The sequence below is a fragment of the Prionailurus viverrinus genome, chromosome A1, assembly GCF_022837055.1.
Source record: "Prionailurus viverrinus isolate Anna chromosome A1, UM_Priviv_1.0, whole genome shotgun sequence".
In the NCBI taxonomy this organism is placed as follows: Eukaryota; Metazoa; Chordata; class Mammalia; order Carnivora; family Felidae; genus Prionailurus; species Prionailurus viverrinus.
Window position 1 is genome coordinate 2,137,671 of NC_062561.1, and position 22,875 is coordinate 2,160,545.

The 22,875-nt window shown below is 41.1% G+C and overlaps 2 protein-coding genes across 2 annotated transcripts; one reads left to right on the forward strand and one right to left on the reverse strand.

Moving 5' to 3' along the window:
* Positions 1 to 1,891: 1,891 nt before the first annotated feature.
* Positions 1,892 to 20,828, reverse strand: SKA3 (spindle and kinetochore associated complex subunit 3). Its single transcript, XM_047853017.1, has 8 exons — positions 20,696 to 20,828; positions 17,339 to 17,400; positions 17,048 to 17,213; positions 13,244 to 13,655; positions 10,802 to 10,887; positions 5,586 to 5,671; positions 3,771 to 3,974; positions 1,892 to 2,022 (listed from the first exon to the last, which is right to left on the reverse strand). Exons 1-8 carry the CDS (start codon positions 20,796 to 20,798, stop codon positions 1,894 to 1,896), a joined length of 1,248 nt encoding a protein of 415 aa, XP_047708973.1. The 5' UTR covers positions 20,799 to 20,828; the 3' UTR covers positions 1,892 to 1,893.
* MRPL57 (mitochondrial ribosomal protein L57) lies at positions 20,789 to 22,875 on the forward strand. The gene is made up of 2 exons (XM_047853060.1): positions 20,789 to 21,034; positions 21,242 to 22,875. The coding sequence occupies exons 1-2, from the start codon at positions 20,797 to 20,799 to the stop codon at positions 21,553 to 21,555; spliced, it is 552 nt and encodes a 183-aa protein (XP_047709016.1). The 5' UTR covers positions 20,789 to 20,796; the 3' UTR covers positions 21,556 to 22,875.

The following is a 22,875-nucleotide window of genomic DNA, read 5'->3' on the forward strand; positions in this document are numbered from 1 at the left end:
AAAAACTAGTGCCGTCAACGACCTGTTTGGCCAAGCCCAGTGGTCACTTCTATCTTTTCACTCGGATCCTCAGCAATATTGATAGAGTTGATCACTCTCTGTGAAATATTTTCTGCCTTCACTGGCCTCTTCTCGACCTCCTTTGCTAGATTGCTCCGCCTCTTTCCGTCTTCCAAAGTTAGGGGAACCCCAGGCTTGAGTCCCAAATATGCTTCGAGTCTACCGCTCCCTCCTTCGGCTGTCTCATCTGCTCTTCGATCTATGTGCGTGTAGCTCCAGAAAACCGCCAACAAGAGCTTGACAGCAATTCGGGAGTCATATATAAAACTGACCAGAGCTTTCCCTTGAAAAATAAAACTGAAAAACTTGCAGATAATTATGTTACACTACATTTAACAAAAATTAAGTTATAACCACATAGTAATTCCTAGAACAAAGAATCATCAAGTGTTGTTTTAGGGATGATCTTCTAACAGGATGAAAAGAGCAGCGGGACAGGTCTTCACATTGGACTTCCGAGGCACAGGCCTAAAAGAGGGTTGGGTAATCTTTCCTGCGTCAAATTTCCCAAACCTAAGCCTTTGAAGGTTAGTAGGTTTGGGACACTGAAGCACCTTGACAAGATACTTGCAAACTGCTGCTTCTCAATTTTAACTGGTGTCCACAGAGGACAGGCCCTTCTTTTCCCTCTGGTTGTAATCTGGAGTTCACCAGCATTACTTGCATGAACTTAGAACTACTTCCTGGGCTTGAACAGGGAGGCCTGAAGCTATCAGAGGGCTCAAGAGACAAGGGTCCCTGCCTCCTGGGGTCCCAGGTGACAGTCCACAGAAGGGCACCTGGCCCAGGAAGAGTCCTCAAAACCTTCCATAGAGGCTCGGGGTGTGCTGGGTGGCCAAGCTGGAGAGAGGGAACGCTGAGAGGGTCAGCAGCCATGTGGTGGATGGAGTGGACTGGAGAGGACAGAACTGACGCGTACGAAGAAGCTGTGAGTAAAAACAAAAGGCACGTGTCCTGATGGGTGAGCCCCTGGCTCTGGTGGTCTGCCCGAGGCCGTCCGCAGTATAGTCACCCAGGCCTGCGGCCTCCTCCCTCTTCCTAAATTAACTTAAGCTGTCATCTGTAGACAACAGTCTTAAGAGAGCGCTGCTGAGCTAAAAGGTGTGAAAGGCTCGGGGACAGTCGTGAGAGGAGACAGGACAAGGACAGAGCCAGAATCAAGGGAGGAGCCCAGCTCTGGCTGACGGCACCACCACCCCGCCACAAGAAGATCAGGATGGCCTTGTCGGAAGTCACAAACATTTAAGAACTTTAAACTTTTTACCCTGCGTCCTAGTATCTCTCAACCATTTTGTTAGATCAGGCAGGTGAATGTGAAGTCAGTGCAGTCGTAACGACAACTTTAACGACGGAATAGCTGAGTAAGACTGAGGTTAAATGGAGTCAAATCTTAAAAAGCACATCTGTGTCCGTGTTCATCTTTACTCTGGGATGGTCTGGAAAAAGGGGGAAGATGTGGGGCTACACGACGAGTCCATCCCGCTCCGCTTCCACCGCCTTCTGTTCTGTGTCTACAAAACTTGCAGGGTTTTCTGCAAAAAGATACAAAGTTTAAGAAAAACCCATGAGCTATAATAGACGTCAACACCACAAATGACAGAACACTGTGACTATATATTTTTGCACTTAGAAAATCGTGTGCCCAGTGACATCATCCTACTGCTAGTGTGGGGATCTGAACTGCAGGGACAGCAAGCTCAGTATCCCGAGAGCCAGAGTTGGGCTGTTAACACTGTTAAGCTGGCAAATGTCAAAACATTTTACTACCATCTGCTCATTTGTAAGTGTCTTCCTCCAATAACACAGGTGATTTCTCTGGAATGGCGCCTACCTTCACCAGTTTTCTTTGTTGCCAGCACCTCGGACGCTCGGTGCTCCGTATTTGGCGAGGAACGCTTTGCCGGGTGGCACGGCTCTCACTGCCACTGGAGTAGCTAGGTTCGAGTTGTATTTTGATAAAATCTGAAACAAAACAAATTCCTTTTTATCAAGTCCCAAGAACTACACAAGAAACTTGGAAGGTGTTATAAAATACTCAAGAAAAGCCAAGAAAAGGGGCTCAGCTCAGTTGGTTAAGTGTCTGACTCTTGGTTTTGGCTCAGGTCATGACCTCACGGTTTGTGAGTTCGAGCCCTGCGTCGGGCTCTGTGCTGACAGTGTGGAGTCTGCTCAGGATTCTCTCTCTCCCTCTCTTTCTGCCCCTCCCCCACTTTCTCTTTCTCAAAAATAAACTTACCCCCCCCAAAAAATCTTTAAAAAAAAAAAGCCAAGAAAAATGTAAAAATGTGGGTTATTTGAAACAGTAATTTTTCAGCAGCACAGACATTCAACAGCAAAGAAAGGATGGAGTTTGAAATTGAACTTTGATGTAGAGGCTTGACTTCTGAAGCCTTCTAAAATGTACTCTAAGATTAGTGGAAGTAAAATAAGCAGCAACATATCCCCGAGAGCAAATTAAGCCTTTACAACACTGTCAGGGAAAATGTATCTAGGAAAGAGGCAAAATATGTGCTCAAAAGATGATCAGCTATTAAAGATTATGAAAAGGAGACTCTGAAATATCAGCTATGATTTTTTTTTCACAAAGAGGTGATACATGAAATACAAGGATCCCCCCCCCCTTTCACGTAGAAATAAAAAGGAGGATCGACCACAGCAAAGTAGAAACTCTAGATAAACTCCTATAAAGATAGAAGACGCACACCCGATTTTCTAATGTCCAGGAAAACAGAGAAGAACGAAAACAAAGGGTAGCAAATACTTTCTTGATATCACAGGATGAGTCCGCTCTCTTGGCATTTAGGTATTACTCCAAGTAGCCACGGCTCTCCACGAGCTAGGTAGTTTGCGAGAACGGTTCTGAACGACTCCACTTGCCTAAGCGACAGCTGCCACTCTAACTTCTATTAGGGTGGGGATGACTGGTGGTGACGGGGTAGAGTTGGTAGTCCTTACAGATCAGTAGTAGACTAGAGGTAAGTGGTGTACAAAACAATCAGACATTCTTGGGGCGCCTGGGTGGCTCAGTCGGTGAAGCATCCGACTGTTGATTTCAGTTCAGGTCATGATCTCACAGTTCGTAGGACAGAGCCCCGAGTCAAGCTCTGTGCTGACGGCGCGGAGCCTGCTTGGGATTCTTTCCTTCCCTCGCTCTCTCTGCCCCTCCCCCGCTCACGCCTGTGCACTTGTGTGCTCTCTTATAAATACATAAACATTAAAAAAAAGAATCAGATATTCTAACATGTAAGTCAGTGTTTCTCAAACTGATGTCCAAGATGTCTCAGGTTCAAGAAACACTGATATGTTATCCATGATACCCTACCCTGGAGAATGGGGGGGTACGTGGCATTTCCGATTTTGCCAGCCATACCTCCAATGGAAAAAATGGTCAACGTGGCAATGGCAGTTGAACAATTATTATAAAATATTATAAGAGGACATTTCAGAACATGAAGTTGAAGGTAAAGAGAAAATGCACCATGAGGAAATAAAAGTATGATGAAATCCTGAGCTCATGGTCAGTCTGAAGAGCCTTATCCAGGTACTCTCAGAAGGGACTGAGGGCCCAGAATTCGGATTTTCTCAGTACACAAACCAGCACATTAGCCCGATGAGAAATAAGATGGTTTTTATACAGTTTCAGGTCGTTAATATAAATGTCTAATTTTGAAAAGAATGTATCAGAAAAAGAAACAGCCTGGGAAAATAACCTGAAGAATATCTTCTGGAATGGTAGTGACTTCTGGAGGTGTAGGTGTTCTCAGCAGATTCTCGTAAGAAGAAATTACGGGAGAAGAGGGATCCGCAAAACTCTCAAAACACTTCTCCGAATTTAAAACTAACGATGTACGGTCTTTCATTTCCAAATCGTTTGATGAACTATTTGTTTCCGATAATGGATAATTTGTGGATCCCTATTGAACAGAAGTATATCATTAAATTATGATGGCATAAAATACAGTAAATAAAAGTCAATTTTAGTTCTGTCGCACAAAAATGACCCGCTCTTCCTCGACCGATTACTAAAGAAAATGGAGGAAACAAAGAAATGGCACATGGAGAACAAAACACTCTCTTCTTACTAATAAAGGCTGAGCTACAGCTTATTATGAAAACTAAACAGGCCTGACTGAACAAGGTTAGAGGGACTCACCCACCCAGTTTCAGGCAACACTAAGCTGTCCCAGGTAAGACTAACACCATGGATGAGCAAAAGTGTGACCACACGCCCTCACTCTTGACACAAAGAAAGCCCGTGTGAGGTAACCTTAGCATGCAATTCGTGCTAACCTGAACAACCCAGTAAATCACCTCCTCTCTCTAGGGTCAGAGTTAATAGAGTCACATCAGCAGGGGGCCTTCCACAAGAACAGGAACACAAGGAGTGAATTCATTGTAAGTGGCAAGTACTAGCAGGAGATAACCTGATAGGTGCTTCAACTGATACTAGTATTTTGTCCGTCTAGCTATTCCGTCCAATAGAGTAGCAACAAGCCACACGGGTCTATTTAGATTTAATTTGAAATTCATCAAGTTTTTAAAAGTAAAAATTAGCTCCTCAGATGTACTAGCCACATTTTACGGATAGCCCAGCCTACTGTGTTGGTTGTCTTAAGTGTTCATAGTGACTTCAAAAAAGGGAGGAGGTATGATTATATTAATTTGTTCATCGAGTAATATTTGGAAAAAGCAAAAAAATCACCCATGAATCTGTGACCTGGAGACAATCACATTTTGGTGTGTTTTTATCCATTCTTTTATTCTTTTTACTTGAAATAAAATATATATATTGTGTGTGTGTGTGTGTGTGTGTGTGTGTGTGTGTGTATGTGTATACATGCACATGCATGTCATTTTCCATCATTAAGTATTTTTAAAACATTCTTTTTATGTTCTTGTCTGTGCTTTAACACATATGTTAGGGGTGCCTGGGTGGCTCAGTGGGTTCAGCATCCAACTCTTCTTTCGGCTCAGGTCATGATCTCATGGTTCGTGAGTTTGAGTCCCGTATCCGGCTTTGCACTGTCAGTGAGGAGCCTGCTTTGGATTCTCTCTTTCCCCCGGCCCTCTCCCACTCTCAAAATAAATAAATAAATATTTTAAAAAATAATAAAAACATACGCTAGTTACAGAACACCATACACAGCCTAGTGTAGTTTGCTTCTATGCTACCACTTGACATCTAGATTTTTCCCATGCTTTGCTCTTATAAATAATGCTGTTCCTTCCTCTATAAACTCCTTGTTATAATTCTTTGTGCCAATGTACCTTAGAGTAAATTCTGAGACACGGTTAAAGGGCATGAAAATTTTAAAGCTTTTGCTATATGCTGCCAAATTCCCCTAAATTCCCCTCTAGAAATATGTAAATGTACTCTTAAAGGCTGCAGTAGTCTAAGTGGTTTTTTTTCCTTTTTAACTGAAGTATAGTTGACAGACAATATTAAAACAGACTGCGTCTAGAAACAGTAGCATATATAGGTCATCAGGAAAAAGATCAGAGCTTTCAAGGTTATGGAAACGTACCAAAGCTATACTGTTCTTTGTAGAAGGAATTTTCAAACCAGGAGTGCAGAACGTGGGTGCCAAGGGGGAATCTGTATAGTCGCCATCTAAGAGACACAAACAATGGCATGAAAATATACATTTGAAAATGAAGTTGAGGGGCACCTGGGTGGCTCAGTCGGTTGGGCGGCTGACTTCGGTTCAGGTCATGATCTCACAACTTGTGAGTTCGAGCCCCACGTCAGAGCTCTCTCAACTATTAAAAAAAAATTTTTTTTAATGTTTATTTATTTTTGAGAGACAGAGTGCGAGCAGGGGAGGGGCAGAGAGAGAGGGAGACACAGAATCCAAAGCAGGCTCCAGGCTCTGAGCTGTCAGCACAGAGCCTGACATGGGGCTCAAACCCACGAACCAAAAGATTATGACTTGAGCCGAAGTCAGATGCTTAACCGACTGGGCCACCCAGGCACCCCAAGATTTCAACTTTCACGTTATAGTCAATATAATTTGTGTACTTTATGTTTAAGAACTCAAGAGATTAGCTACAGTGTGTGCTTGACTAGACAGGAAGAAACAAAACTTCATATTCGCTTATCATCGGCACTAATAAAAGTTCAGCAAGGTATAAGGGCAATATACAGAAACAAAAATCAGTAGTTCTAGCAAAAGAGCAACAAGCAATTAAAAATATAATTTGATAGAAGATCTTTTTTTTTAATATGAAATTTATTGTCAAATTGGTTTCCATGCAACACCCAGTGCTCATCCCAACAGGTGCCCTCCTCAATGCCCGTCACCCACTTTCCCCTCCCTCCCACCCACCCACCCATCAACCCTCAGTTTATGAGAGAAGACATTTTTTACAACAGCAACAAAGAAGACAAGACGCCTACAGGTAACTCTATCAAAATCTGTATGAACTTTCTGGAGAAGATCAAATTTCTAAAGAAGAAAAGAGGGAGGGAACAGGACAAGGAGGTCACCTACCTTCTAAGACACTAGGATTTACTCTAAAGCCATAACTGACTATGAGAACAAGAAAGAGATTTCAGAAACAGAACCATGTGTATACAGACATTTAATGACTCTAACACATAGTATGATGAAAGCAATCTTAAAAAAAATCAAAGAGAAAAAGTAAACATGTTAGAAAAATGATCAGACTAGGAAAATTTTATTATGTCTAAAGATCAAGTACTGGGAAAGATGGAGAAATAGGAACAGAAACACTGCTGGTGGGAATCAGAACAGCCGCTCTTGGGTGGCAATTAAGCATTTTCCAGAATACGGAAGATATGCATCACCTTTGATCTAGAAATGCCACTCCTAGATGTAACACATGTACACAAGGAACAAAGTCATCAGAGCACTGCCTGTAGGAGTAAAGAAGTAAAAAACAACTACCGCTTAATAAGCAGATGAATAAATGAAATTTGGCTTATTCATGTAACGCTTAAAAATTAAGATGAACTGGATTTACATGGAGTGAACGAAAAAAAAAAACAAGTGACAAAATAAGAATTGGATGTTGTAACTTAAATAAAATTTTCAAACAACACAACTATACTTTAGAATAATCATCACTTTAGGGGAGGAAGGGAAGGAGAATAGCGGAGTAGGGATTTAGCTTTATGTGTAACGGTAAAAGAAAGATCTGAAGCAAATGTAGTTCGATGCTAACATCTACTTAATCTGAAATCTGCATGGAGACAGTCAAATACGTGGGACTCTAAGACAGCCTCTGAAGAGGCAGTGGAACGGAGACAGTGCATCAAGCTGAGAGCCTGGAAGAGCAGTGAGGTCTGCGAAGCAGGAACTGGAAAATGCTTGCCCAGTGGCACTGACTCCAGGGGAACAGGATGAAAGCAAGTGAGGCTAAAAGTCTAGTCTTTGCAAGAAACGGAAAACCAGAGTAGCAGCTCCAAACGGTGTAGAGTCGTGGGTTCTGAGCTCACTCTACGTGTCCAGTGCAGGCGACCTGAGTCAAGCAGTTAACATAAAAACGTGTGCGATCGGTAAACCCGTGGGGCCTTGGCTGGGGCAAGCATGAAATGGTTCCACAGGACTCCGTGACAACCCATGACACTGAAAACAACTTCATCTGAGAGGAGTTAAAAACTAAGAGCCTGGCAATCCCTATCAAAATAACACCAGCATTCTTCCCAGAGCTAGAACAAATGATCCTAAAATTTCTATGGAACCAGGAAAGACCCCGAATAAGGAATCTACTCCTGAAATCACTGTTGCACTATATGCTAACTAACTTGGAGGTAGATGAAAAAAAAAAAAAAAAAAAAAAAAAAAGACGAAAAGCCTGTAAGGAAACACACCTCCAAGAAAGAGAATCAGAGCAATAAACAAAAGTATTAACACCTTAAACCGTTTTCCAAATACATGTGTCTAAAATGTTCAGAGATAAAGGAAGGCACAGAAATCATAAGGCAAGGGAACAGGATTATGGAAGGGAAAAAAAAGAACAGTCACATTTGAAGGGAAAAACATGTAAGACAGAAAATGTAGTCCCTGGAATAAAAATTCAATAGATTAAAATAATAATTTAGACTCAGTATAAAAGAAAAATAGCAAAGTGGAAGAAAGTTCCAACTAAAGCACAAGGTAGCATAGAGAAAAGGAAAATATCAAAGGGAAGTTAACAGACCAAGGAGACTGAAGGAGAACATTCTAAAATCTGTTACAGAGATTCCAGTAGAAAAAAACTGAAGAATTAGGGAAGAGGTAATCTTATTAAAGAGATAATCTCAGAGTATTTTCCAAAATTGATGACATGAGTTCTTAGTTTGAAAATCATACCAAATTCTAAACGCAATAAATAAAAACAAACTTATTTTAAAATTACAGAGAAATGTAGAATATCAAAGATAATGACAAAAATCTTACGACCGGGAAGAAAAGACCACAGATCTACACAGGAAAGCACATGAGGCCCACAGGACTCTGCTCATCAGGAATGGGCACCAGATCACAATGAAATAATTTCTGTATAAAATTTTGAAGAAAGTCAGCTATCTATTGTCTATTTCCAGCTAAATCACTGTTCCAAAATGAATGACAGAGAAAGAAAAAAGGGATCTTCAGACACAAAACCAGAGACCACTTCTCACAGACGAGAAGTATCTCAGAGAACTGCTGAAGAAAACTAGACCCAGAAGGAATGAGTGGGATGTAAGAAGCAACAGTAAATAAAGAAAATGGTAAACAAATGACGAATTTTCCCTAGGTATAGACTCTAAGAATCATACTAAGGGTACTTTTGTGGCATAAGAATAGAGTCAAACTAAAATACGATACAATCTCTCTTAACAAGCCGTCACTGAATCAAAGTTCTAATGGATAAACCTAAGCTTGCCATTCCCTCCGTCAAATACACCGCCTGTGGTATACGGAAGTTTTTTCGTCAGTTAGCTGTTCTTTAAAAAATCCCTCCCGGGGACGCCTGGGTGGCTCAGTCGTTTCAGACTCTTGATTTCAGCTCAAGTCACGATCTCCCGTCTTGTGAGCGAGCCCACATTGGGCTCTGCACAGAGCGCGCACAGCCTGCTTGGGACTCTCTCCCTCTCTCTGCCCCTTCCCCGCTCGTGCTCTTTCTCTAAAAATAAATAAACTTTAAAAAAGATGTTTAAAAAGAATCCATCCCACTTCAGAAGTAATACACAAATATTCTCCTATATCATTTCCTTTTTTTTTTGCTTAAAGTTCATTTATTTATTTTGACAGAGGGAGAACATGTGAGAGGGCGGGGAAAGAGAGAGAGGGAGACACAGAACCGGAAGCAGGCTCCGCACTGTCAGCGCAGAGCCCCACGAGGGGCTTGAACCCATGAACCACAAGATCATGACCTGAACTGAAATCAAGAGTCAGATGCTTAACCGACTGAGCCACGCAGGTGCCCCCCGCTCATCATTTTCTAAAAAGTTTATGCTCCACTGGGAACTGACTCTTGGTATGTACGAGATGGTCCACTCTCTCCCTCTTTGCTACAGACAGGCTCTTTCCTACAAGCTGAGCTCTAAGTTTACTACGAGTCATTTGTCTTTCTTCACACCTGTTGATGCCAGAAATACTTGTTAATTTAATAACATAATTTAATATTATATGTCAGTGAAATTAGTACAAAAAGAATTTTTCTGAAAAGATGTTCCTAAGTTTGGAAGACTTGATAAAGACAAGTTACTTTTAAAAATATGGCAATAGGGGCGCCTGGGTGGCTCAGTCGGTTGAGCGTCTGACTTCGGCTCAGGTCATGATCTCATGTCTCATGGGTTCGAGCCCCGCGTCGGGCTCTGTGCTGACAGCTCGGAGCCTGGAGCCTGCTTCGGATTCTGTGTCTCCCTCTCTCTCTGCCCCTCTCCCGCTTGCACTCTCTCTCAAAAATAAATAAACATAAAAAATTTTTTTTTTAAATGTGGCAATAAATTTGACAGAGATTAGACAATTATAATTAATCAAGAAATCACAAAACTCTAGAATGTTTTCTTTTATATTTTTGTGAAAACTGATGTTTTTGTAGTTGGTGGGACAAATATGAAAACACTGTATGAAATTTTTCTTTAAGTTCTTGTAGTATTTTAAAAAAACAATTTGAAATGGTAGCTACTGTATTCTAAGTGTAGTTTATGTAAGAAAAATAATGTAGAATCTGATCAATGGGCTGAAGCTAAATTTTAAAAAAAGGTACTGTTGATTCTGTATCAGAAGTTTGGTGAATGAATACATATTTATGTTTTAAGTTAAAATGTTAGAAACAAACAGGCTGGCAAATATTTTTTTTTAATGTTTATTTATTTTTCAGAGGGAGAGAGAGAGAGACAGCAAGCACACATGAGCAAGGGAGGGGCAGAGAGAGAGAGGGAGACACAGAATCCAAAGCAGGCTCCAGGCTCTGAGCTGTCAGCACAGAGCCCATCGTGGGGCTTGAACTCACAAACTGTGAGATCCTCACCTGAGCTGAAGTCAGACGCTTATCCGACAGAGCCACCCAGGCGCCCCAGATAAATATTGGCTATAATCAGGAAAACTATGAAAAGCATACCGGAAAATTCTCTCTCTCTAGTATGAAATCATGCCGCACCCAATGGGATAGAACTTTACATAACTCAATAGCATGAACTGACAAGATGCAGAAGGACTATGAGGGTGTCTAAGATGATAGAACCATTTCTGTACAAAGATAATCTAGAAAAAGGATAGCTGAGAAGTAATGTGATTCTTATACTTACCATTTTTTTTCAGCTGCTGGATTATGAGGCCAGGAGTAGCAAAGAAATGATTACTGGTCACCGGTTCTGATTCTATGGCCTCCTCACTGGCGTGATTCATAGGGAAATTATAAGGTGTAAAAAAAAAAAAAAAAAGTTAATATTGAACCTCTGGGAAAAAATTCAGTCTTGCTATATACTGTCCAGTGTAGACAAACATTCAGTTCCATTCTGTGTAACACAGTCCCACTGAACTGTGTTTTTTTTTTTTTTTTTAATTAATGTACACACATGGCTCAAAAAAGGTTATGAACCATTTGGTATTGACAGCCTTGACTGCGAAGCAGGCTAAGAACCCCTGACTTAAGGGAAAGCCATAAGTTTAACTCATCACTTCAAATATAGGAGCTACACAGTTCATGGTTTCAAAACCATAAAGTGGAATTTTGCAACCAGTTTACAGATACAAATTAAGAACTTGTCATTTTTTTAGACTAAAAAAGACTGATCCCTGTCATCTAAGGACGTTCGAGCCATTTACTCAGATGTCTGGAATATAAAGAGGACTATCATCAAATAACTATAAGATGGTTCAACTAACCAATTGTCCTGGCATAATTTACTGAATAATTTTTACTTCTGTAATATACATATTTATATATATCTGTATTATAATAATTTTACTATTCGGTCATATTCCCTCATTACTATTATTTTTTATTACTATTTCAGCTACTCTTTTTTTTAAGATTTTATGTTTTTAAGTAATCTTTACACCCAACATAGGGCTCGAACTCATGACCTCAAGATCAAGGGTTGCATGCTCTTCTGACTGAACCAGCCAGGCACCCCCTTTTTAGCTACTTTTACTTATTATTCTTCCAAGTAAATTTTAGAGTCATTTTATCATTTACTTTAAAAAAATCCTATCGAGGCTTTGTTGTAAATGCACAACATCTATAAATTGTCATGATTAAGCATCTTAACAACATTCAGCCAGTCTATCAGGATGAAGAAAAAACATTATATTCCCCACTTTTTCCTTTACTTAACCCAGAAATATTTATGGTTTTTATCATGTAGATCTTTTTACCCACGACTGGCATCAGTATTTCACTTTTTTGTCGCAAATTTGAATGGATTTTTTTCTACTCCGTTTAGGAACTAGTTATTAATAAAATATAGGAAAACACTATTTTAAATGGTTAACTTACCACTATATAAAATATATCTTCTAAGAGCCTCTTTCTTGAAGCTTGAGATGTGAATTTTTTGAGTTGCCCATGTACAAAACATGGCCTAGAAATACTTGTTACTGGCCAGAGTTATCAAGAATGATGTTAAATAATGGTGACAGATAGCTTCACTATTATTAGATACTTGTAATTTATCATGTTAATGAAGTACTCTATTTGGAGTTTGACCAAACGTTTTAAAGGAACGGGTATCAAATTTTACCAAATCCTTAAGGCACCCAGGTGGCTCAGTCAGTTAGGCGTCTGACTCTTGATCTCGGTTCATGATCTCACAATGAGTGAGATTGAGCCCTCTGACAGCACAGAGCCTGTTTGGGATTCTCGCTCTCCTTCTCTCTTTGCCCTTCCCCCATCTGCACTCTCTCTCTCTCAAAATAAATAAACTTAAAAAAAATTTTTTATCAAATTCCTTATTGGCATCTATTAAGATTATCCTTTTTTCCCTTATTAAATCCAATCATTAAAATGTATGTTATGGGCTTCAAGTATTAAACTATCTTTGCATTCCTGAGATAAGCTTAACTTGTAAGTTATCTACTATACTTGTAATATTCTGTGAATTCAATCTGTGAGTGGTTTAATTGGGACTTTACATTATTATTCATCAAGTGGACTGGTTATAGTTTTCTCTTGCATGCTCTGTCAATGTGTGTATCAAGGGTATGTCAACCTCATAAACTAACCTCAGTGTTTTCTGTCTTAGATTTTTTAGAAAAAGAACTTTTTAAAGTAGGTTTCATGTCTGCCACGGAGCCCAGCGTGGGGCCTTAGTATGGGGGCAGAACTCACGACGCTGAGATCAAGACCTGGACTGAGATCAAGAGTTGCACACTTAACCAAGTGAGCCACCTAGGTGCCCCCAAAAAGAACTTTTCTAGGCTGTGCTCCAATAAAACCTTATGTACAAAAAATAGGGAGCAGGCTGGGTTTGGCCTGTGGCAGTGGTCTGCAGACTCCTGATAGTGACAGTTCTTTTTAAAGATGATTATTTTCAGGGGACCTGGGTGGCTCAGTTAGTTGCGCATCTGACTATTGACTTTGGCTCAGGTCATGATCTCCCGGTTCATGAGTTCAAGCCCTGCAGTGGGCTCTGTGCTGACAATGCGGAGCTTGCCCGGGATTCTATCTTTCCTGCTGTCTCTGCCCCTCCTCCGCTCCTGCTCTGTCTCAAAATAAATAAATAAACTTTTTTTTTAAAGCGGCTTACCTTTTATTCTCCTTCATATTTTTAAGTCCCATCGTGTAATCTTCATTCAAACACGCAGTACAGTCAGAGATACCGAAGTGTTCTAATTTAGGAGTTACACACTCAAAATCATCCATCTTTAGGGCACATTTTGGAGTTTTTAGTACTTTAACTACGGACTGCTTGGAAGATGGAGTTAAAATTCTGGGCTCTTCTTCATGGTCGTTTACTGCCTGTGGAGGGTTTGGTGGAACTTGGGATATCATGTACCGCTCAAGCCCAAAATCTGAAAGTTGGGGACTCCGTGGAGACTTCTCAGAACTAGCAGTGCTTGGAATAGCAGGATTGGACAGACTGTCCTTCACATCAGGCATCTGGACATTTTCATGCTTAGTGGACTCTGAGTCAGAGTCAGTGATTTCTTGTTCATCCACTGTGAGGAAAAACCAAGGAGGTCATATTCTGGTCAAACATCAAACCACAAAATCCCAAGTACTAAAGCCACATAAAATAGCTCCATCTGAAATGTCCCCAATCAGCAAAAGTCCTGATTCCCTCCTTAGTCTCTAAAGTTTTATTTCAATTGTCCCTGTAGGAGATTTCTGACACGTACCTTTTGTCTACCCAGATCCCATTTGTCTACACATTAAAGAAGGAAAGTAAACTAAAGTATTAAAAGATGAAAAATCAATGCAAATGAAAGTCCAATATCCTTACTCCCCCAGCTAATGTGATTTACCAATCTTTCTTAATGAATTCTGGAACTATTTTATCATTTGATGACATTAACTACAGGGTGGAATTAACTATGATCTAGATTTAACACAAAGTATAACATTAGTTTAGATTATTCATTTACAGATGCCTAAGTTAAAAAGGAAAGATTGTCACACCATGATAAGTTTTTATCCTTAGTCTGGAACGCCTGTATCAAAAGTCTGGTTGAGGAAAATAATAGGAGAGCATTAGAAAGATATGTAGTTTCTCAACCCTGAAAAGGTCATATCTGGCTCCAGACCCCATATGGTTAATCACCACACTGTACATTTCAAACTAAATAATTTACTAACAACTATGCTTTTCCCCCACAATCCTTTGCCATTTCCTGCATACATTAATGGTTAGTGAATTTGGTGTGGGACCCAAGTTGCAGTTAAAAGGTCCAGGATAGGGGCGCCTGGGTGGCGCAGTCGGTTAAGCGTCTGACTTCAGCCAGGTCACGATCTCGCGGTCCGTGAGTTCGAGCCCCGCGTCAGGCTCTGGGCTGATGGCTCAGAGCCTGGAGCCGGTTTCCGATTCTGTGTCTCCCTCTCTCTCTGCCCCTCCCCCGTTCATGCTCTGTCTCTCTCTGTCCCCAAAATAAAATAAAACGTTGAAAAAAAAAAAAAAAAGGTCCAGGATAGCACCTATGATGCCAAGGAACTGGAGAAGGAAAACCACTAGCTTTTAGTGTGAGAGACAACAGAAAGTCAAACAGGATAATCAGAAAGAAGATAATGTGGATTTGGCCAGGATCTGGGCAGAGATAACTTAACAAATGACAGGGTTTCAGTGAGATAGCAAGGTATGGAGAATGGGATGGGTATTAGGAAAGCGTGGGACAAATGTAAAATGTGTAGCATGAAGTGGAGAAGAAAAATGAACCAGTAATTAGGGTAACAAGAAAGGAAGAGAAAATGGAGGGGGTGAGCTGAAGGAAGAGAAATTAAAATGTGCTTAGCATCCCCCATGGGACAGGCATTTGAATGTTTCACTCCAATTAATTTTCATATTAACTATTTCAAGCACAAAATATCTTAGGATATTTTTTTGTTTTTAAAAAGGCACCAAACAACATTTTGGAAAACAGTCAGCTGATACAATGTAAAGAGCCAAAACTTGACCTCACATCCTCTCATTCCAAACGCCACCATTTGTTTAAGAATAAGGAGGGAGGGAGTTACTACAACTTTTTTAGCCAACCTTGAATAGATATCATTTGGTTGCTAAATTAGAAATATGAATTGCAACCACTGTACTTGTTGAAGGAGATGGGAGAACGTTTCTCCAAAATACCTTGTTTGTTGTATTCTTTTTAAGAAGAAAGTACTTGTACTTTTGTTATGAATCGAAATGTATTTTTGTTAAGTCTGATAATGATCTTTTTTGTTTCTCTTCATCTTTTAAAGGAAAGTCTATAGTTAGAGTTAGATGGGGTCTATCAAACATTGGCATAGATCCCTGTCAGAATCTTTTGGGTCCAAAGGAACAGAAAAGGGATGAATTCAGGCTGTACATTTAGTTAGCCAGCGAAGAGATCAAACAGATTGGAGGAAGTGAAGAGGTGCACGCTTTCTCTTTGAAGGTAGGGTTTTCTTTGTTCTGACTGGCAACAGGAAACAAACTAGGATAGGATACTGTTTTCGCATGCATGATAAACCAGGACGTGTTAAATATGGAGTATGTACCATACCAAAAAAAAAAAAAAAGTTATAGACTCTGGTTTCATGGCTTTTGGCTCTTGGAAGAGCTGCTGATTCACAGCGTTCTGTTTTGGCCTTGTGCTTTCTGCTTTCTGTTAATTCTGAGAAATGTTAGAAGAGCTACCAAAAACTTATCCTTGTATTTATCACAAGGCCGTCACTGATAAGATTCATAAAATCATCGCGATATCACTGCCTCACAGGGAGTTACTATCGTCCCCATTCTGCAAGTGAGAAAAAAGCAATTCAGAGAAATTATCCAAGGTCACACCTGTAGCGACTGGTGGAGCCAGGATTTGAATCCACAGCTTGTTCACACTGGTCAGCTGAATTCTTTCCATTGCGCCACGCAGACTGTTTAATACACCCTCCGCACGGATCCCCAGTATGTATGTGCTGAATGTAATTAATGGCTGATTTATGTACAAAGATCATTCTCATAACGGAAACAAAGGCACTGAAGTATGCTGAAATTAGTCCCTCACAGGTATGGGCCCCACGACAGTTAAGACCAGGCGATTAACACGCCAGGTGCTATTCTAGACAAACTTTATCTCATTCAATCCTTCCACAACCTCAAAGGTAAGTAGTATTAAACATCTCCACTCTATAGATGAGATTCTGAGGTACGAGGTTAAGTAAGTGGCCAAAGAGAATACAGCTAGTAAATGGTGGGATTAGAGATTTGCATTCAGATGGTCTGGTCTACTTCTAAAACACCATGTTATCCTACCCTTCGTTAGAACTGTAAAACTTAAAAAAGGACTTTATCAGTTTATATTGCCCCCAATTTCTTGTTCTACGGAAGAAAAAATTGAGAACAAGAAAAATGAAATAGCACGCCTTACCTTCAGTCTCTCGGCTATTTTTGGCAGAGCTGACTAGAAACCAACCGTCCTAAAATCATGTGGATCTATCTTGTAGTCTTCTTTAACGTTTATTTATTATTGAGAGACAGAGAGACACAGAGCATGAGCAAGGGAGGGACGGAGAGAGAGAGGGAGACACAGAATCGGAAGCAGGCTCCAGGCTCCGAGCCGTCAGCACAGAGCCCGACGCGGGGCTCAAACCCACCGACCGTGAGATCGTGACCTGAGCCGAAGTGGGTCGCTTAACCGACTGAGCCACCCAGGCGCCCCTCTTGTACTCTTCTTTAATGTAGCATTTTGGAAAGGGGAGGAAGGACTGTCTTTGTTTTGCCACCACCAGTCAGCACTGCATCCAGCACAGAGACTGATGAATAAATGACCACACGTGACAAGTCACATAATGGCGGAGCCAGAACCAGAGTAACCGTACTGAATCACGCCGCCTTCCTTCTTTAATACTAAAACAAACACCATAAAATGCAAATCATTCACACCTGAGCTTTTCTTGGCACGTGGATTATATCCATACTTCTGGAAAAACTCCGTTATTTTCATGATATCCATTGAATTTTTTTTCATTAGTACTTTTGTTGCCTTTATGAAACCAATGCTTTCTTGACTTTCCAAACTTGCTTTATCAAGAAGAAGAATGACATCATCCTTTTATGAGGAAAAAAAGTACATTATCATTTTTCTATCAAAAGACTTAGTCTTAAGACTAAAAGACTAAGTCTATTTAAAAATTACCACACAAAGATGATAAATTAATATTGCAGGACCCATACCTTTAGAGTCTGGACTTCAGAAAGAAGGTCATATAAAATTCTCACTGGATAATCTTCAATGTCTTCAATATGAATAGAGAAAGGAAAAAATGCAATAAGGAAAAAGTACAATAAGGAAAAGGAGGAAAAAGAATAGAAAATATAATTTAGTATTGTTTCTTAGAATTATAAAATCCTTGTAGATATTTATCATTTGTTTCGTATCAATTACAAAGTATTACAGCCTTTGTTTTTAAAGTTATTACATTATCACATCCATACAAAAAACTACAAAAATCGTAAGTATATAGCTTGATGAACTTTCCAAGTGAACATACCTAAATAATTAGCACTCAGATCAAGAAGGAAAGAAGGGAGGGAGGGAGGGGAGAAGGAGGAAATGTAATTCCACCTAGCACTTTTTTTTATAATGGCACTTTTTGGTTCCTATTTTTAAAATCTTTGCCAATGACAACACTTACGTTTTCTTCTAAAAGCTTTATTGTTCTGCCTTTTGCATTCAGAGCTACAATCCTCCTGGAATTGATTTTTTTTTTTTTTATATGGCATGAGGTAAGGATCAAGATCCATTCTTATTTTCCATTTCCATTCTTATTTCCAGGTCCAACTGACCTGGCACCATTTATCGAAAAGACATCCTTCATCCACTGTACTGTCACCTTCCTTACTAATCAGTTGCAATATATAGACTATACATCACGTAAAAGCAGTTTTTTAAAGAATTAGATTTCTCTTTCTAAAACATGCCTCCTTTGAAGATCTCCTTTGACCTGTTAAAGCTGACCAATTTTTATTTGGGAAACGCAAGTCAACGTGACAGTGATACTTCATACCTACTAGGACTATATTCAAAAGACAGGTAATAATAAATGATGAGGATGTGGAGAAACCGCAACCTTCATTCCTTGCTGGCAGAAATGTACAATGGTGCATCCACTTTAGAAAACCATGTGGCAGCTCTTCAAAAAGTTAAACATAGGTTTACCATCTGGCCCAGCAATTCTAAGTGTATACCAAAGAGACCTGAAAGCATAATGTTCACCGGAAATGTTTACATATATTCATAATATCTAAAAAGTGGAAACAACCCAAATGTTCATCAACTGATGAATAAACACAATGTGGCGTATCCATACATTGGAATATTATTCAGAAACATAACGGAATGAATCACTGATACATGCTGACATGGATGAACCTTGCAACATCAGGCTAAAATAAGTCAGTCACAAAAGCCTACTTTTGTATGATTCCTTTTATATGAAATACCCAGAATATACAAATATATACAGGCAGGAAGCAGATTAGCAGTTGCATAAGGCTAGGGTAGTTGGGGATGGGATCATGGGGAGTGGATATTAACAGTCACAGGGTTTCTTTTGAGGATGATGAAAATCTAAACTTACTGTAATGGTTGCACAACTCTGTGAATACACTAAAAACCATTGGACTGTATCCTTTAAGTGCTGAATTTTATATTATGTGAATTATATCTCAATAAAGAAGTTTAAAAAGTCAGTCAATTTAATGACTCATAAAAGCTGAAATTTTTTGGTGATCATTTTCTCTATCACATTTCCATATATATATTTTCTTAATTTTTAAATGTTTTTATTAATTTTTGAGAGAGACAAAGAGCACGAGCAGGGGAGGGGCAGAGAGAGAGAGGGAGACCCAGAATCTGAAGCAGGCTCCAGGCTCTGAGCTGTCAACACAGAGCCGGACCAGGGGCTCGAACCCACAAACTGTGACATCATGACCTGAGCTGAAGTTGGACGCTTAAATGACTGAGCCACCCAGGTGCCCCAATACTATATTTTCTGTAATACATATTGGCCACAAATAGAAAAACCATCCCAACTTTTTCTTATAAAACCAGAAGAAAGTGCAAAATTTGTGTACACAGTTAATATGCTGGTAAGAAGGTAAATTAGCACAAGAACCCAAAGTGGCACCTAGCTGGCTCAGTCTGTACAGCATGAGACTCTTGATCTCTGGGTCATGAATTCAAGCCCCACATTAGCTGTAGAGCTTACATTAAATAATGTAATAAAAAATAATAAAATATTAATAGTGGTGTCTTTGGATGGCTGAGTTACAGAAAATATTTATTTTCCTCTTTCTACTTTTCATTTCTCAAATTTTTTGTCATGTACGTATATTGTTCTTACAGTCAAAATAAACATTTTTAAATGGCTGGAACACTATTCATAACATAACAAAAGTAAAAGGAGTCTGTGTCTACAGAGCACGATGTTTTAAGGCAAATTACATTTATGACATTTATAAAATAATCTCAAAACCTGAGCTACTCTTGCAATATTTTTAAATTCTTTTTATGTTTTATTTTATTTTTTCTTTTTTTGAGAGAGAGCGAGCATGAGCCGGGAAGAGCAGAGAGAGAGAGAGACACAGACTCCAAAGCAGGCTCCAGGCTCTGAGCTGTCAGCACAGAGCCCGACGCAGGGCCGGAACCCACGAACCGTGCGATCATGACCTGAACTGAAGTCGGACGCTCAACCCACGGGGCCACCCAGGCGCCCCGCAACAATTTTTTTTAAATGTCTAATACAAAGGTTAGTGGTGAAGAATTCTGCTATATTAATTTTATTTTTAAGCAGTATTGATGGGTGCCTGGCTGGCTCAATCACAAGGTCATGTGACTCTCAATCCCCAGGTCTTGAGTCTGAGCCCTGTGCTGGGTGTCGGGATTTCCAAAAAAGAAAAAAAGAAAAAAAAAAAAAGTACTCACTAGTATTGACGGGTTGTTGGGGGAAAAGACAGGCATTTACTGCAACTGTGGGCCATTTGGGTGAGACAAAGTCAGTTTACAAGCAAAGAACCGTGCTAAATAACTGCATTTTGTTTAATTACACAGTATTTTTATTAATATCCGTTATGTGACTTCAAGTATATCATGTATAAATTAGTGTGCGCATTATGAGCTCAGTCTGCCAACTTAATTTACACTTTTATTCTATGCTGTTTCTCCTCCTAACACAGTGACAGCGCTATTTCAATATTTGCGGAGAGCAAATGTGGTTGGACACAGAACTGAAAACAGCCACAACAACATACTTGAGGGGGCAGAAGAATAAATAATAAAAAGGTGACACCTGCAGCCCCTCGGGGCCCTGCTGGCGACAAACGTCGAGCGTTTTGATGGGTGTGCCACCGCCCTTCCATATCTCTTTCGAAGCACCCCTCGCCACTGTAGCTAAGATAACACACTCTCGGCCGAGTGTGTGCGTTCGTACTTGTGAAGGCCCTTCTGACCCGCCGCGCTCGGGGCGGGCTGCGGGCGCCCGGGCGGGTCGCAGGAGCCGCGACGGCCCCGACGCCCGACGCCTCACTCACCGCTCTCCTCTCCGTCCAGCGCTCGCTGCAGCCGGGCCGTCTCGCTGTCGAGGGTGATGGCCAGAGACCGTAGCTTCGCGTGGAAGCTTCGGATCAGATCCATGGATAAGGACTGCTCGGCAGGACGCAGGACGCGAGCGGATCCCACCGCTCCGGTCCGGCCCGCCACTAGTTTGAATCTCTTGGCGCCGGAAACGTCCCGCCTCCGCGGGGGCCGCACGAGCCCTCTCTCGCGAGAGCTGAGGTCTCGCGCGAAGCGGCAAGGGGGTTCCGGGAGGCGGACGCGCTTCCGGGGTCGCGTCCGCTGGCGCGCGGGGGAGGTTGTGAACGACGCGGCCGGTGAGTTGATGACCGTATTTCGTTGCTTCAGGAGTCCCTTTCTTTCCCTAGGGAGTCTGCTTGGGCTCCCTGCTTCTTTGGGGGCACGCTGTGCGTCCTCGGGGGTGGCGGAGCGGCAGGAGAGCCGGGGTCGCGCGCGTGCGCTGCTGTCACCCGCGGCCGAGGGCGTAGCCAGTTCCTGGTGCGACTTTCCCCGTATCCCCGCAGGTACCATGTTCGTGACCGCCCTCCTCCTCCGCAATCGCATTCCTGGCAGCCAGTGGATCGGGAAGCACCGGCGGCCGCGCGCCGTGTCTTTCCACGCGAAGCAGAACATGATCCGTCGCCTGGAGATAGAGGCGGAGAACCATTACTGGCTGAGCATGCCCTACCTCACCGCGGAGCAGGAGTACGGCCACGCCGCGGGGCGCCGGGCGGCGGCCTTCGAGGCCATCAAGGCGGCCAGCGTGTCCAAGTTCCCCCCCCACAGATTTGTGGTAGACCGGCTCGACCATCTCAATGTCACCAAGAAGTGGTCCTAACCCAGCGCCACCGCCTTTCAGCTGGACGGATCGCGGGGCTGCCATCTCTGTGACCCGATTCTGGAACTGAAAAGCTAACCTCTAGAGAGAAAATGAACCTTTGGACCGGAGTCTTAATGGACAGCAAAGAGGAACGTAGTGGTCTGCACGTAGAATATCTGGGGCTCCAAATTCTTTAATACTTGAGAGTCTGATCTCTGTCGCATTGTTTCCTTTTTCTTTATCCTCATAGGAAGATACAGGAGATTTCCTGGGTCACAGAGGATATGAAATGTATTTTGGATGGAAGCTTCAAAAAAAAAACAAAACTATGAGCTATGGTTTGGAATCTGTGCCTCAGTATGAAGATAGTTGATGGGGGCTTTATAAAATGTAAATTAGTTTGCTTACCTTCTGTGGAAACATCGCCTAAACATAAATGAAAAAGTGAAATAAATGAAAATGAAAATCTGAGAAAGTTCAGTTGAACGTACTCCTAAAAACAGCGTTTTCTTCTGGGATGCTGCTGAAAGTAGACATTTAAATTTTTTTTTTTTTAATGTTTATTTATTTTTGAGAGACTGAGTGTGAGCAGGGAAGGGGCAGAGAGAAGGGGAGACAGAATCCGAAGCAGGTGCCAGGTTCTGAGCTGTCGGCATAGAGCCCGACAGGGGGCTTGAACTCAGGAGACCATGACCTGAGTCAAAGTCAGTCGCTTAACCGGTGGAGCCACTCAGGCGCCCCTGAAAGTAGACGTTTAGATAAAGTAAAAGGTATTCATCAGAACTGCTACGTGTGTGTATTTTAACAACCTATTTCTGGGATATAATTGACATTACAGGCCACCAGTTGAAGATGTTTGTTTTTTCGAATTCCCTTTTTCAGTGTATAATACTGTATTCTACTGTATAATACCCTTTACATGTATTACCAAATCGTATGATATACGATATTACGAATCGTATGCTATAAAGGGCTTGACTGTTGTATACCCTGTATATTTTACATGTGAAGAAAACTCGTCCAAAATCCATTCCCAGTAATGAATGTGACTTGGGTTTCAATTTCTGTATAATCTAGATATCTCAACTGCTGTCTTTATATTTGACAACATTTTCAAAATACGGAAGAAAAAGAATTCAGTCCCATTACCCAGAGATGAAATAATCATCTTTTATATATATTTTTCTTGTAGTCTTTATATGCTTTTTGAACATATACTGAATCTATAGGGGTAAATAGAATCTTGAGTTAAAAACAAACATTTAAAGGTGATGATGCATATTGCCAATGGCTTTCCAGAAAAATTGTAAAACAGCAAGACCAGTGTCTGAGTGTGAA

Excerpts from the sequence above, each read along its gene's own strand:
- MRPL57 (XM_047853060.1), top strand. The coding sequence starts at position 20,797 with ATGGATAAGGACTGCTCGGCAGGACGCAGGACGCGAGCGGATCCCACC. Across the intron at positions 21,035-21,241 it reads GGTTGTGAACGACGCGGCCG|GTACCATGTTCGTGACCGCC; the intron begins GTGAGTTGATGA and ends GTATCCCCGCAG.
- SKA3 (XM_047853017.1), bottom strand. The coding sequence starts at position 20,798 with ATGGATCTGATCCGAAGCTTCCACGCGAAGCTACGGTCTCTGGCCATC. Across the intron at positions 13,656-17,047 it reads ACGTGCCAAGAAAAGCTCAG|TGGATGAACAAGAAATCACT; the intron begins GTGTGAATGATT and ends TTTTCCTCACAG. Across the intron at positions 2,023-3,770 it reads TTCCAGAAGATATTCTTCAG|ATTTTATCAAAATACAACTC; the intron begins GTTATTTTCCCA and ends GTTTTGTTTCAG.